This window comes from Gobio gobio (assembly GCF_949357685.1).
Source record: "Gobio gobio genome assembly, chromosome: 10".
In the NCBI taxonomy this organism is placed as follows: domain Eukaryota; kingdom Metazoa; phylum Chordata; class Actinopteri; order Cypriniformes; family Gobionidae; genus Gobio; species Gobio gobio.
The window spans coordinates 31,361,128-31,377,542 of NC_137116.1; the positions used below are offsets into that span (position 1 = coordinate 31,361,128).

Genomic DNA, 16,415 nt, shown 5'->3' on the forward strand with positions numbered 1-16,415 from the left:
CAATTATTTTAGTTATCTATCTTCTTTTCTTTAGCTCTTTCTTCATTATGTGATTGATGACTATGCTAACTCGTATCCAAACACTAGCAGAGCTGAGAAGAAACAGATAGTAAACCCACCCATTATACATCCACCCATTATAATTGCTTTAGTTTAATATTGCGTGAACTCTAAAATTAAAGTAATTCACATTGACATCAGCAGTCAATCACATTGAAAAAGAAAGTGCCACCTTGTCTATCAAACCTCCATCTCTATCCTCTTCCTGCCTGTCTTTGACTTTTATGCTAACACTTTTGCTTTCACTCCCCTTCCTCTTCTCTCTCTCCTCGCAACTACTGTCTCCCTCTTTAAAATGATCTCTCGCCCCATCCCGTCCTGCATCCCATACACTCACCCCCTTCCCGACCCCTTCCCAACCCCTTCCCTCTTTTTCTCTCTGCTTTCTCCTTCTTCCTCTCTCTTTTTTTGCTCTTTCTCTCCCATAGACAGCAGTGACAGTGACCTAGAGCTGTCCACGGTGAGACATCAGCCTGAGGGTCTGGAGCAGCTGCAGGCTCAGACCAAATTCACCAAGAAGGAGCTGCAGTCCCTTTATAGGGGCTTCAAAAATGTAAGTGTCTGTGAAGGAGAGGGGGGAAATAAGGGTTAAAGTTGAGATTGTTCAGTATTTAATGTGTTCGGTCAGTGGTCAAACTGTAAGGACAGTTGCAATACAGGCATGTGATCAGCAAAAGACAAAAAAGAAGGAAAGTTTTCCGCCGGAACTGGCATGCGACCATGCCCGGAAGCCAGTTATTATAGTTTATAAAGTTATAAATATGGATTTTTCTACACTGATTGTGTTTGGCTGAAAGAAGAAAGTCATATACACCTAGGATGGCTTTAATGTGAGTAAATTATGAGATAATTTTCATTTTTAGGTGAACTAACCCTTAAACGCGTCTTTTTGTTGACATTATGAATTTGGGAAGATGGTTGGCGCATGTTGCATTTCTCAAATGCAAATTATAAGCGACTTGCAGAACACCCAACACTTGCAGAGCAGCATTTACTGTGAAACGAAACTGAAAGTAAACACAGTGCCGTGTTTTGGCTTTACTCTGAAAAATGCAGTGCATCAGACTATATATTTATATAATTACATTATAACCGTTGTGATTTGATGATCGCACTAAGCCAAGCCGTCACATTCTCACAACCATTAAAACATTTGTAAAAAAGTTACCGGGCAACTGGCAAATAACAGTTTCAATGCCGAATTTGACTCACATTTGGCGCTTTGACCATGGCTAATTGTCCCGCAGATGACGCTGAGAACTCGCAAAGCACCGTCAGAAGCAATCCATGCATGAAATAAATGTATTAGAAAACATTTAGCAGTTTATTTAGTAATTGTCTAAGGCCGTTTCACCATTTCAATCACAATACAGTAACTAGGGCTGGGTATTGACACAAATTTCACAATTCGATTCAATTTCGATTCACAAGCTTTCGATTCAATTTTCGATTTGTTTCGGATATTATTTTGGATATGTATCAGGTATAATAATACATGGAAAATTTTCTCAAGGAAAACAAATTTCTGAACTAATGTTGTAAACTATGGGAGTCAGTTGATAGGCTACTAGCCTACTAATATTGAAGGTAAAAATTAACTGATTTGTATACAAACACTTAAATGACACTAAATTATGTTTTTTTATATAATAATAAAGTTATAATATTAACTTTTTATATTATAATATTAACAATTTATATTAATATTAACAATTACATAATCATAATTCTACTCCAATTAGTTTTTTTTAATATAAACATTTAAATGAAGGTGGTCATAAAAACTTGCCAGATTTATTTATACATGCATTAAATATTGAAGAACATTGACAATGAATATCCTATGTAATGTGGTGCATATAATTAGCAAAATGCTCCTCTCTAGAGTTCATTTTTTTTAGCTGACTAACGAGTTTATGGACACGGGATATGGTTTTTCTGAGGTAAATGTGACGTTACATGACATGGTTTACAAGCCGTTTTACTTACATCTTTCTGCGGTTGAAACACTGATTGAGCGATTCTATGTGATACGTATTTCGGTAAGTTGTATCTTTTAACACACTTTCAGATGCTTATTCATGTTTATTTTGCGCTGTTACTGGTATTAAGGCGGGATATAAGATCCGTTCATATTTGGCATATTTGTCTCAAAACGGGATGACTAATAGATTCTTGGGTATATTGTTTTGTAAACAGGTTGGATTAAAATCGAGAAATCAATATTTTTTACCCAGCCCTAACAGTAACCATTACAAAAGTAACATTTAAAAAACATTATGAACGTCCAACTAAAACATTACTAAAAAACAGTTTAATGAATAATGCTAACATTTTGAGAACTTTATTAAAGATATCAGATAACTCTGATATCTGAATGTTTGCTCATAACAAAGTTTAAAGAACATTACTTAAGTTATTAGATCACTCAGAATGAATGTTCTGGAAGAATGTTTGTTCTTAACTTTGAGAGAACTTTGCCATAATGTTAGCCTAAGAACGTTCACTGTTCGCTGGGAAGATACCGATGATATGAAAAAAGTTATGTGATGAGCACAACATTTTTACAAGTTTAAAGATAAAGGATTTCATTTTTGTAGGACTAACTCGGAACAGAATGCAAAAAAACATTTTTCCACTCAAACATTTAACCACTCAAATCACGACCACAATGCTAGGGTGTTTGTGTTGGTTCATTGTTAGTGTGTTATTATGGGGTTGTGAGGGTATTGCTATGCGTTTTAGAGTATTCTGGGTGGTTGCTAGATGGTTTCTTAATTGCAAATTCTTGGGTTTTGCCAGGGCTCTTGCTAAGTAGTTTCTAGGATATTGTGGGTGGTTGTTGGTTTGTTGCTAGATTGTTTCTACAGTATTTTGGATGGATGCGTGATAGGTGGTTTCTTACTGGCCCATTAAGTCAAAAGAGTCCACACCCAATCTATGGACTTGAGTTCCTCCTAAGCATAAGTTTATTTCTTCCACTAATTTTACCGTCCAACTGGTGATAACTCAACCCGTTTATTTAAAAATTATATAATCAATAAGCAGCATGAATGAGTTATCATTCATGTCTGTAGCACAAACAGTAGTATAATTCATTTTCCAAATTGGAGACCTTGTTGGCAGAGGCTATTTACACTAACTCTGCCCACTGACTTCTGGTTGGTCCAGACAAAAATACGTAAAATTACTGTCAACAGTAGAAATAGTGTAGGGGTAAGGCGCGTGGCGCAAACTCGCTCTACTCCCCTTTCCCATCACATATCAGATCAGAAAGGCATTTATTTTCAATAAAAAATTAAGCAAATATTCAAAAAGTGGAAATAAAGTGTCTAACGTGATTAATAATAAAGTGTTTATCGGTTTATCCTCTACCCCTAACCGATAAACACTTTATTATTAAACAGAGGTTGGAAACTTTATCAGGGCTTTATTGCCAATAAGGCGCCATCCATTTAATAATTTTAATAAATATAATAATTTACACTGTTTTTATTGCATACCGCTTAATGTACAACAACACTAGTGTCTGCAAATAGTATCTGAGACCTATAAGTATAAATAGCATCTAACTACTATTTACACTTATTGCCAAGAAAATACAGCTATTTTTACATAGAATCTATTGCTATTTTCACTTAGTGTAAATAGCATATGGCTAAGAATATTTTCATTTTGTGTATTAGAATCTATTGCTACTTGCACTTAAATAGAATCTATTGCTATTTAAACAGTGTACGTACTAGCATCTATCGCTATTTGCACTTAGTCGGGCAAATAGCCGCTGCCTTTAAAAATCACACAGTTCATCTTTAAGGAAAAGCTTTGGAGTTGAAAATGTTGTTCTTTCTGTTTGCATAAGCAGATGTGTACAATATAGGGCAGAAAATGAGCACAATGCTCTTATTTAAAGCCTTCATGAGCTGCCGATGTGGCACAGTGAGAATTAGTCCATTATCTGTTTAATTAGATGTTTAATTAGATGTGCCTCTCTTTCCATTTAAGGAGTGCCCAAGTGGTTTGGTTGATGAGGAAACTTTCAAGACCATCTACTCTCAGTTCTTTCCCCAAGGGGGTAAATACAAATGTTTTTCACTACATCAGTAAATGTGTATGTTGGGTTTTGCATGAATTCAGATTGGGGATTAATTTGAAGTTTATACTGTTTATCTTACTGATCTATTTTTTATTATCCCCTCAGATGCCACCACATATGCCCATTTCTTGTTTAATGCATTTGATCTTGACAGGAATGGCTCCATTCGTTTTGAGGTGAGAATTTCTTTACTCATACGGCCCTATCATACACCCTGCGCAATGCGACAGTGCAACGCAAGTGTTTTTTCAGCACAACGCAGTTATCATTTTTACATCCAGTGCCACATTGTTTAAATAGCAAATGCACTCGCAACCATCTGTTCACCCGTGGACGTGCTGGTCTAAAAACGAGGTGTGTTCAGGTGCATTGTTGGCGCGTTGCTATTTGGGGCAACTGAAATCGACTGCGCCATTGACCAACAAAAACCTGATCTAAAGTCAATAGCGCAGTATTTTTCATGTTATTTAAAGTTTTAGTAATGTGCGCCTATAGGCGGGTGCACAACACACATACCGGTACACTCTGCTTATTACACACACAGGGATGCGCAGCAGCACACAAACATTTTTAAATATTAAAAATAAAAGGATTCCTCTCTGGAGAAGCATTAAGTCTTTCCGCTCACTAATTCCACCATGTAAATAGCGAATCCGCCATTGTGCAAGCGCAACTGGCTTTTAAAGGGAATGGGAGATGACACTATGATTGGTTTATTGCACGTTATGCCCAAAACACACCCATGACTTATTAAGAGACTAGGTACCACCCTTTTGGACCATGCGTCTGGTGCACCGACCATTTTTTCATCGTTAAAATAGCAAAAGTGGATTCGGACATGCCCTAAGTCAGGGGTTTTCAAACTGGAGTCCGGGGACCCCCAGGGGTCCTCCAAAAGGTTCTAAGGGGTCCCCAGAAAATTTCAGAGAATAAAAAGCAAAAATGGATAAAGTCTATCGAACATTCTAACGGTTTCAATTCTAAATGTTTCTCTCCATTCTTGCCATATACATACTCTACTTTCCAGAATTGTATTTGGTTTTTTGTATCTTTCTAGTGGAGTTTTTCCCATTTAGTCCCATTTATCATGCTCACTGGGGTTGTAAGGCAGAATTCTTAACCCAGTACTTAAGCTGCTTACAAACATTTGTGAAAGTTGCTTATTCAAATAATTTTTAGTTGGAAATGTTAAAGTATAGCCAATTTAAGTTTGGAAACAATATGTTGTACTTATAATGTCCAACATTAAGTATAGCCAATTTAAGTTTGGAAACAATATGTTGTACTTATAATGTCACACTTACTGTTTATCTAAAGGTTTAAATGTTTTTTCATACATAATAATACATAGATGGATTTTAGGAAGGGGGTCCCTCATTAAGGTTTATCATATTTGGGGGTCCGTGGCATCATAAAGTTTGAAAACCCCTGCCCTAAGTGCACCTGCGCCATGTGCTTCAGACCATGCGCTCAGATCGTTAAAATAGGGCCCATTGTGTTTCTTTATTACCCTCAATAAAGAATATTACCCTTTTGATTTCTTCATTGTCCACCCTGACTTGGCTGCTTTCATTGGCAGGACTTTGTGATTGGTCTGTCCGTGTTGCTGAGGGGATCCGTCACTGAAAAGCTCAACTGGGCTTTCAACCTTTATGACATCAACAAAGATGGTTACATCACTAAAGAGGTGCTCACTAAACCTTTATGCTGTAATGCTCCAGAGGTATCATCACTGATACTTTTGTCAAGTGGACTCAAAGAGTAATAAGTGGCATGTGTGTGTTTGTGCGCATGTAGGAGATGCTGTTAATCATGAAGTCAATCTACGACATGATGGGCAGGTACACCTACCCCAGTGTGCGAGATGAAGCTCCATCTGAACATGTGGAAAAGTTCTTCCAGGTACCAATAATACGCACATTTATAGGCCCTGTTGACGCCTAGTAAGATGTATTTTGGTCGATCGGATCAAAAGTAGACAAGGGAGACACATTCCCGTGTACACCTGGTGTTTTTATCAGTCTCTTTTGTTCACTTTCATCCACTTCTGTCCTGATTTCTTTGAGCAGAGGGGGGCTTTTTTTCAGATCTTTTCTAATGGACAAAATAAGCTTGCGCAATTTAAATATGAATGTGCCCAGAGACGACTGTAAACATACAGAGAGCAGCAGCTTTCGTTTCTGCTCTGAAAGCCTCAATACTACAGCGAAACGCTGTGAGTGCGTGTTATAAATCAGGAAGGGCGAGAGAACATTGTGCTTGGTACATTTTTCGTCTTCAAACCAAATTTGTGTCTTCAGCTGACAAAGTTAAAATCCTGTCTGACTAGCACGCCTCCCATAATGTTTGCGCATTAGGTCAGTAGGTGGAGAGTAGGAGGTCTTTTGTGGCTGTTCGAATGCTTTTTAACCACATGAGCATTTACACTTTGAAAGAAATCCAGTCGAATGCATTTTCAACTACCTCTGGAAGTGGTCAAAAGTGGACAAGCTCAAAACGTTTTAGACCCCCGTTGACACCTGTATTTAGCATCGTCTACTTGATCTGATCCACTTGATCTGATTGATCCACTTGATCCGATTGATTAAAACACACCCTAATACCAGGTGTAAACAGGGCCTTAAAGGGTAACTAAACCCTAAACCAACTTTTTTTAGTTAATGATCTGTAATACTGGGGCTTTATTAATGCTGTTCATTGATTCGAGTAAATATTTTGACATTTGAGTATAAAGTGTTTTAATTCTATAAAATATGGTGTAAAACCGCCAAAGTGCTGCCCTCTTAAGGTTGAACGGTGGCTACTGCAGTTGAATTTTCCTATTGGACGTTGTGGTACATACGACACTCAACACAACACATCTTACTTGAGAATTAAGATGTTCTACACTTTATAACTTTCTTATAGAAAATGGACAGAAATCGAGATGGAGTGGTCACTATTGAGGAGTTTATTGAGACCTGTCAGAAAGTAAGTTGATATTAGTATTTACTCACAAATTTTAGTGTGAAATGTTTGTAAAATTATTCTTACATAAATAAAGAATTTACACGAATTGTTTGTTAAAAACATTCTTTGAGTTATCACAGTCAATTTGACGTGAAAATTATGTAAATAGATGATAAAACCAGTGTTATGTTAATGATCGCTTTTAGTTCAATGTCTTCTTATGTAAATGATTGCATTCAAATTTTTCGTACATTACATTGTTCATGTACGTATTTCTTTGTAAATGATCACATTCAATTCAGTGCAAAAATCTGTTAACAGTCTGATTTGTAAATTATTGCTTCATTCATATGAAATGTTTCTAAAATATTTGCTTTGTATATCATCACATTCATTTAAATTTTAAAATGTACTTTGAATCCATTTTATGAAGATTGACGCATTCCATTCAGTCCAAATTACATGAAACACTGTAAAAAAAATTGTTGGTTTAACTTTAAAAAAGTAAGTAACCTGGTTGCCTTAAAATTTTGAGTTCATTGAAATTAAACATTTCAGTTAATACAATGAAGGAAATTGGTTTCATAAATAGCAACATAGAAAAATATTCTTGTATCTGAACCACAAAAAATTAAAAAAATGTTGTGATAAATCATGGAAATAGCACAATTTGGCATGTTTCACTGCATTATTACAAATAAAACAAAATTACGCAATATGCTAACAAAATCTTTTAATAATATTTGAATAAAGGGTGATGTTGAATCTCAAAAACGTTTATTGTATTAACTCAAATTTTTAATTTCAATGAACTCAAAATGTTAAGGCAACCGGGTAACTTACTTTTTAAATATTTTTTTACAGTGTAATAAATCCATTCTTATGTGAATTATCACATTCAGTTCAGTGCGAAAATATACGTAAATATTCCTAAATCCCTGCAAAATTGTATATTATAACCATTTTTATGTAAATTATCACATTTAGTTCAATGTATAAAACGTATGTAAATTTTTCCTTAAAAAACATTCTTGCACAAATGATCGCGATTGCAAATTTTTTTTTCATAAATTCACACATTCAGTTCAATGTGAACATCATTGAGGCAATAACATATTAGAATTGAACATGATCGGTAATGAGATTTGATTGCAAGCCACCACCAGCATTTTTTATCATTTTCACAAAACTTTCATGGCCCCCCATATTTAGTTAATATGAATGAATGAATATCTAACATGTAATATGTCAAAAGAAATAATAGAGCCTCTGTTTTTAAACAAACAAACAACAACTATCAACACTTGAATGAAAGTGTTTTATAAAAATAGCTACATTTTGAACAAAAAGCTGAGTAAAATAGCATAAGCAATGCTTTTATAACTTGTTTCTGCTTCTATTTTTCCCCGAGTTTTAATTATGTACTCTGTAATTCTGTACTAAATGGTGCCCCCTACCGTATTACAGTGAAAATGGTGGGGAAGGATTTAAAGTGATAGTTCACCCAAAAATGAAAGATTTTTCATCATTTACTCAAGTTTCCAAACCTGTATGAGTTTCTTTCTTCGGTTGAACACCAAGGAAGATATTTTAAAGAATGTTGGTAACCAGACAGTTGACGGCACCCATTGACTTCCATAGTATTTTTTTTTTCCTACTATGGAAGTCAATGGGTCCCATCAACTGTTCAGTTACCTATGTTCTTCAAAATAGCCGAAGAAAGAAACTCATACAGGCTTGGAACCACATGAGGGTGAGTAAATTATGACAAAAGTTTCAATTTTGGGTGAACTATCCCTTTTAAGGTTGATGCCAACCATTACAAATGGTCAGAACTGTTTCTTTCTGCTTTCCAGGACGAAAACATCATGAACTCCATGCAGCTCTTTGAAAATGTGATATAGGATGGGTATGGGGCAATTTAAAGCTAAAACAGCCCTCAATGTCCCAAACCAGTTCTCTCCACAATGTCTATATACCAAACTAGCACAGCAGTCACTCTCTGTTTTGTCCTGTAGCACTACTCCAATGCCTGCTGCACTCCGTAGAATCGTATATAGACCAACACATAGCCTACAGTATGGCGTCACAGTTTGTACTTCACAGCAGGACTACTTTTAAAAAGAAAAGCCTGGACGGCTGGGATCCTTCCTGTTGCTAAATACTGGCAACCATGTGGTGGAACTTTCTGATCAGAATGAACAAATAAAGTAGCAAAGCGACATTTTGTGTCACTGGTTGGTGGAGTCCAACAGAGTCTCCAACAGTTGAAAACCATCACCACTCTGGACTGCTTTCTTCTGCCTTATGAATGAGGGACATTACAAGACTCAATCTCAACCTTCCGAGACAGCATAGTTTGAAGGAGAGTAAAGCAACTATGGATTTCAAGGGACCCAAAGTAGCGTCTATAGCACCAATGACCATTTGAAGCACACCAGAGGCTACACGTAATACTCACCAAAAGAACAAAATAAATGTGATGAAAAACGACCTGAAGCATGCCTGTCCAAATATGTGAGATATTTGTGATTTTCTTGCATGGAGACTGACAAAGTTGTACATTTTCTTCCTTGTAAGCCAGTAGGTCCCACAGAAGACTGTAAGCAAACTAAAGCAACTGTATGCGTGAAGTTAGATAGTGTACCAGTGTTTATAAGTTCCTCTCAAACCTGTATTGCACATATCAGTGTGGCCAGGATTATTTGTTTGGTCACATTTGATTCTTGCACAGCAATGAGGTATATACAAAGTTATATTTACAGTATAGGCAATTTAGAAGTATTGAAGTATGTGTTTTATTTTCAGGAATGTATTTATTTGTTCGGCGGTGTCTAATGGAATGCAGGGTTTGGGCATGAACGGACATGTCAAGGTTACTAAAAATGTGGTTTACAAATGTTATTATGCTTATTTTAAAAAATTCAATTGCTCTATATATACAGTATATATATTTGAAACAGACTGAGATAAATATACTGTACGTTATTTTTTGCTTTTGCCCATATATTGTTTTGTAAAGGTTATATATTGTTATTATTATCTAATGAAGTACAATATATGATGGTCAACTCTGAGCATCTGCTTATTTGACAGTTGTATTATCAGGAATATGGGGCAGTTATTGTAACAATCCCCTTTTATAACTATTGCACACCTATAAAAGAACAAATACTACAACTAATGTGAAGTTAAAAAGTTGAGAGTTAATTAAAAGTCTGTTTTCAGTTCACATTCAACAACACCTAAATTGTAAAAGCTCTTATTTATTTATTCTTTGTTTATTTGGTTGGAACAGATTCATGTAGATCCAATGAATAAAAGATGCACTACTCTTGATCAAAACCAGTGTGTTTCTGTTCATGTTACTGATGCTTTTAATGATGGTCTCACTCTAAAGAAAGACGGGAAGCTGTATGTCATTTAGCCAATGTGCTGAAGTCCATATAATGTAGGACTATGGGACTCTAAATTTGATGCTACAAAAACCACACAAAGTGAACGAGATGGTAATCCATACGAACCCAGTTGATGAATCAATGTTGTCTGAAGTGAAGTGAAGTGTGTGTGTGTGTGTGTGTGTGTGTGTGTGTGTGTGTGTGTGTGTGTGTGTGTGTGTGTGTGTGTGTGTGTGTGTGTGTGTGTGTGTGGTCCAGGTAAACCGTTATGGGGACAAGATGTCCCCACAAAGATAGCAATATCTGAAATCCTTGTCCTTGTGGGGACATTTTTGGTCCCCATGAGGAAAACAGCGTATGAATCACACTAAGTGGTGTTTTTTAGATTTAAATGTAAAAATAAAGAAATTTTCTGAGTCCTCGTAATTAAAATGGCTTAATGTAGAGAGTGAGAATGTAGGAAAGTTTTGTGTGATGGGTTTAGGGGTAGGGTTAATGTTAATATTAAGGGATAGAATATACAGTTTGTACAGTATAAAAACATTACGTCTATGGAATGTCCCCATAATGATAGGTGCACCAACATGTCTGTGTGTGTGTTCGTGAGAGAGAGAGAGAGAGAGAGAGAGAGAGAGAGAGAGAGAGAGAGAGAGAGAGAGAGATTTTTGACTGCAAACAGTAACATTTACTAAAAAAAAGTGAGTGTGAGTGTGTGTGTGTGTGTGTGTGTGTGTGAGTGTGTGGGAGAGAGAGAGAGAGAGAGAGAGAGAGAGAGAGAGAGAGAGAGAGAGAGAGAGAGAGAGAGAGAGAGAGAGAGAGAGAGAGATTTTTGACTGCAAACAGTGACATTTACTAAAACAATAATTATATGTAAGCATATAGCCTATATTACATGATCATATATTCTGCCATATAAACCAAGAGCACATTCACTTGTATCAAACAACTCTGTTGGTATTATTATAATTAGTATTATTATAATTGTTACATTTAATTTATTGCCACACTTTAATATGTGAATTATATTATCAGAAAACTGAACATTTAGCATTGACAGGCTTTTATTTGTGCTTAAAGCTACACTATGTAACTTTTCGGTCCACTAGAGGTCGCCTGTTCAAAACAAAGGTGTAGTTTGATGACGCCACGTTTGAGCGCAGAATCTTGGGACATGTGGTCTTCACCTCACAGCCGGTGGAAAAGAGCCAGGATAGGACTTGGGCAGAAATCATGTTCATGGATGCGATTATTAACATTACTGTAGTCTGAAGCAGAGCAGGACCGAGTGTTGTGGAGCTGAGGAACCGCAGGAGCGATTGAAGAGCGGGACTGTTATTATGAGACAGTCGCCGGCGCCACTTCCACTTTTCCAGTCATGGGTATTGGGTAACCCAACTCTGTTTATCGTATTAGATATATCTGAGTGTGTTAAAAAGGAAGTTCGCTCTGCGGCTGCTATGACACTTGTTCACACTGCAGTGAGAGTACAGTGTTTCTGCTAAATAAAACAGAAACCGAGGGTAACACAGATATGATGCAATCGACAGGCGACTCCCTCAAACGCATAGCTCACACGTCCTGGTTCCTTGGTTAAAATAGCCATTTCTCACGATTTACAAATAGTTGGAAATATTTGGGATATTCTAAGTACTTAACTGAACAAAATATATAACACTGGCCTAGTGGTTTTTGGATATTTTACTGCAAAAATCTTACATTCACCTTTAATGGATAAAACAATGGAGCTGCGCTCTCGGGTTTATGGCAGAGCATAAATTTGACCTGCCACAAGATGGCACTGTTTTTGACACTTTTAACGCTTTTAATTGTTTCCCAAAACAATCAGAGAAAAGCGTCAAAGTTTCAAGAGGCTTCTTTTCTCCATCCCTACATAAAACTCACCAAACAGCAGTAACAAACAACATCAAGGCTAGATAGGGAACAATGGAAACTCTATATACAGAGACTAATGACTAACAAGGACCACATGTGAATAATCAAACAATGCACCAATGAGAAAACAGAACTGAGAAACACATGACCAAAACAACCAATCAGAGCATGACACATTCACAAGGGGAGCACATGGCAGGATAACAAGAGGAGCAAGGGAAGCACATGACAAACCAGAGATAAACATATCACTAAGTTAAGCAGAAATTAAAGGAATAATTAGAGGGGCTATGATTAGGAAATGGCAAAAGATGTGGGATGGGGAGGTAAAAGGTCGTCAGCTATACAACATTCAAAAACAAGTTGAAAATGGAAGGAAAAAGTTTGGAAGTAGGAAGGAGGACACTATAATATCTAGACTCCGTATTGGTCACACAGCTCTAAATCATTCACTGTTTATTATTGGAAAGCATGAAACAGGCAATTGCTATAAATGTGGTTTACCAGAGACTGTGGAGCATGTGTATTAACTTGTGTAAAGAGAACACATTCAATTAATAGAAGAATTAAGGTGATTGAATATTGGAAATGTAACACTTGAGACAATACTAAAGAATGCCTCAGCACAGTATAAAGTCTATCATGCAGTTATTAATTATTTGACAATTATAGGTTGAATAAATAGGATTTAATGTTACATTGTAAAGAATATTATTATTATTATTAAATTTTTTAAGTTTTAATTTTTTTGTTTAGTTGGTTGTCACTAATATCTGTCGTGCTCCATACTCTAGTCCAGTAGGTGGCGGAAATGCACCTTTAAGTGGGTTGCCAACTGCCATTAAAAGTAAAAGAAGAAGAAGAAGACAAACAGGAGCAAGAAAAAAGAGAGAGACATTAGAACAAGAACATTAAACAAACCTAAAACCAAACGTGTTTAAAACAAAGTAAAAGTTGAAAACTTTTTTCAATATCATTTAGCCTTTTTGAATCAAGTCCACCATTTCTTGTGTGTTCACAAAGCAAGTGTCATAAAAGTCACCAAGTTTCAAATTATTCCGATTAAGTAAAATAACTCTAAGCCTAAAATGATCAAACAGTAATGGGCTAAACCTTCAATATGTGCTTGATCAGAAAGGTGTCAGTTATTATGAGACCATTAAATCCCATATATTATAACAATACAAAATATCAAGTCAAAAGAGTGAACAACATTTTTTTTTTTTTAAATTGTACTATTTAAGAAAGCCAGTCAGCAGACCAGGCTTACGTTTTGGTAGCCCCTCTGGAAAACACATAGCCCCGGGACGTTGGGATTTGCGAGCACTGGCCCATATACATGTCCGTGTCTGATCCTGAATCGCAATGAACCACAACACCACAAATAAAGGATTCTTCAGCCTTTGACAGCGTGCTACGGAATGTTCAGTTAGACATGTACACATAATCAATACCATCTGTAACAATGCAATACTATCACATTTAAAAAACATTTTTTACTCACATTAGTGTGTTGCTTCATTCATTCGTGTAATCTCATTCTGTCTGCAAATCCAGTCTCTTGTTTACAAACGAATCCGTGGTGAAATGTAGGAACAGACATGCAATGTCTTCCCTATGTGAGCTGGATATTCATTAAAAATAAAATTCATCCATGCATTTATAATATTTGAATACGAATGAAGCGTATGCGGTATGTTTATTGCTTAGAAGTTCAATCCGGTTTAGCTCAATGCAGGCCTATGTCATGTTAGTGGCATGAGTCTGTGGGCGGGGCTACAGAATCAGGCATTGTTCTTTTTCTGTTGAGGCGGTGCTTCACCACACGATGACGTCAAGGTGTGGCACATTCTGAGATCGATCGTTTGCTGGGCCTGGTGTCAATAAAAGCTTTTCTTTGACTAACAAGGAAGTTTTCAGCTCTGAAACTTACAGGATATTCTTATATTACCATGACCTTTTATATATCAAAAGATCAAGGGAAAGTTGATTTCTCAATTCATGACCCCTTTAATCAACCGAGAGTTCAAGGTATATATGGCGGTAGGTTAACCTGGAATACTCCCCCCAGATTTGCACCTCTCCATGTGTGATTTGCCTTCAGAAACTAGATATCTGTGGGTATGAGAATGTGTTTACATAGAATATCATGTCCTTACAGAAACGTTTATCCCCATTTGCTGTGTTTATGTAAATCTGTGTGTGTTTTGGTTCATGCTGGAGACACGTCTTCATCTTGTTTGCTTTGGGTGTGTAACTAGAGGATAAAATATCTCTTCTCTAACCTCTGTACTGTTCACCTTCCTCTCATATCGGCTGTTCATCTTCACATTTCCCATAATATCCCTTGTTTCCATCTTATGACATCTTCTATGTGATTCCTTGAACTGTAAACCAGTTATGAATCTGAGTGAGGCCCATAGACCCACTAACCTACATCTATCAATTAGCACCATAGTCTAGCTACTGATTCAGGCAGTTGAGCTCTTAAATAACCAGGAAGTCAACACTGTCTAGCTCTTGTTTATGTATTATGAAAGCACTACTTCTTACTGGGATTATTTCCCCGTCTGTTCAGGCCTGCCTCTCATCACCTGCTGCTATTTCCAGGAGTGACATCACTTCCCATAGCCTATGTGTATTTCTGAGCAGAAATATATCATTGATTCAGGCCATTTACAGCCAGTGCAGATATTAAATTAAAGAAGACGCACGTGCAAACTCACATCTGTCGTGTTGCGTATGTCCTGTGATAAGCAGTGTCCTCATAACACTGTTTGTGATTTTAAGCAGGGTGAGATTTATTTAAAAATGTATTTGAGCGAGAATGTCTTCGTTGAAATTTTAAGGTAAAACTTTAGACGATGTAGAAATACAATGGAATTCATAAAAAATGAGAAGGATGCAGGAATAATTGTTTAAACTGAAATAACTCAATTAATTACATTTTACACAGTTACTTGTTGACTGTACATTTATTATTGTTTTTTACAATTTACAGGCATGATATATTAAGATAAGCGGTCATAGATTGGGTTGTTTCAACCCAAATTTGAGTAAAATATGGACAAACCCAAATGTTGGGTTAAAATGTCAAATATGAACAAACTCAACCGTTGGGTTAAACATTTCTAACATGACTAAACTTAACCATTGGGTTACACATTTCAAACATTAACAAACCCAAATATTGGGTTAAAATGTCAAATATGAGCAAACTCAACCGTTGAGTTAAACATTTCAAACATGACCAAACCCAACCATTGGGTTAAAAATGTCAAATATGAACAAACTCAACCATTGGGTTAAAAAATGTAAACATGACCAAACCCAACCGTTGGGTTAAACATTTCAAACATGACCAAACTTAACCATTGGGTTACACATTTCAAACATTAACAAACCCAACCATTGGGTTAAAAAATGTAAACATGACCAAACCCAACCGTTGGGTTAAACATTTCAAATATGAACAAACCCTACCACTGGTTAAAACATTTCAAATATTAACAAACCCAAACGTTGGTTTAAAATTTTCAAACATGAACAAACCCAAATGTTGGATTAAAATGTCAAATATGAACAAAGTCACCTACTAAAGAAATTACATTTAGACAATACCACACCAAAGTTTTTTTTTTTTTTTTTTTTCATTTAGTGTAACTTCGCTCTGTATTACCAATTATAAAGTAAACATATGGCCATAATTGTCAGGAACGGGTACAAATTAAAAGGAGCGAGGACTCAATTGCAGGAGGGAAACAAAGATTTATTAAATGAAATACAAACAAACAAAACACCCACGAAGGGGAGAAAACCAAACTTGAAATAACAAAATACCAGGAACGGGAACATGAATCATGACAGGGAACAGGAGACATCAGCAACGATCCAACACAGAACTGCAGACACAAGGAGATTAAATAGGGGACGAACAAGGTAGGAAATGAGGGAAGGCAGGTGGGACAAATTAACCAATAATCAGATAACAAGAGGGGTGGGGTCAAGACAATGGACAG

The 16,415-nt window shown here is 36.3% G+C and overlaps 1 protein-coding gene across 6 annotated transcripts in view; it reads left to right on the forward strand.

Annotated features, from left to right (window-relative positions):
- Nucleotides 1-10,452, forward strand: part of kcnip3a (Kv channel interacting protein 3a, calsenilin) — an 83,659-nt gene extending 73,207 nt beyond the window's left edge. For 4 of the 6 annotated variants that reach the window (XM_079827037.1, XM_079827035.1, XM_079827039.1 and 1 more), the window contains 7 exons: nucleotides 489-613; nucleotides 4,066-4,135; nucleotides 4,262-4,332; nucleotides 5,736-5,843; nucleotides 5,954-6,058; nucleotides 7,064-7,126; nucleotides 8,962-10,446. In XM_079827037.1, coding sequence (XP_079683163.1) covers nucleotides 489-613; nucleotides 4,066-4,135; nucleotides 4,262-4,332; nucleotides 5,736-5,843; nucleotides 5,954-6,058; nucleotides 7,064-7,126; nucleotides 8,962-9,009 — 590 coding nt within the window. In that variant the 3' untranslated portion in view covers nucleotides 9,010-10,446. Of the gene's footprint in view, nucleotides 1-488; nucleotides 614-4,065; nucleotides 4,136-4,261; nucleotides 4,333-5,735; nucleotides 5,844-5,953; nucleotides 6,059-7,063; nucleotides 7,127-8,961 lie in introns of all 6 variants that reach the window. The other 2 variants (XM_079827038.1, XM_079827036.1) reach the window with 2 other exon arrangements.
- Nucleotides 10,453-16,415: the final 5,963 nt, after the last annotated feature.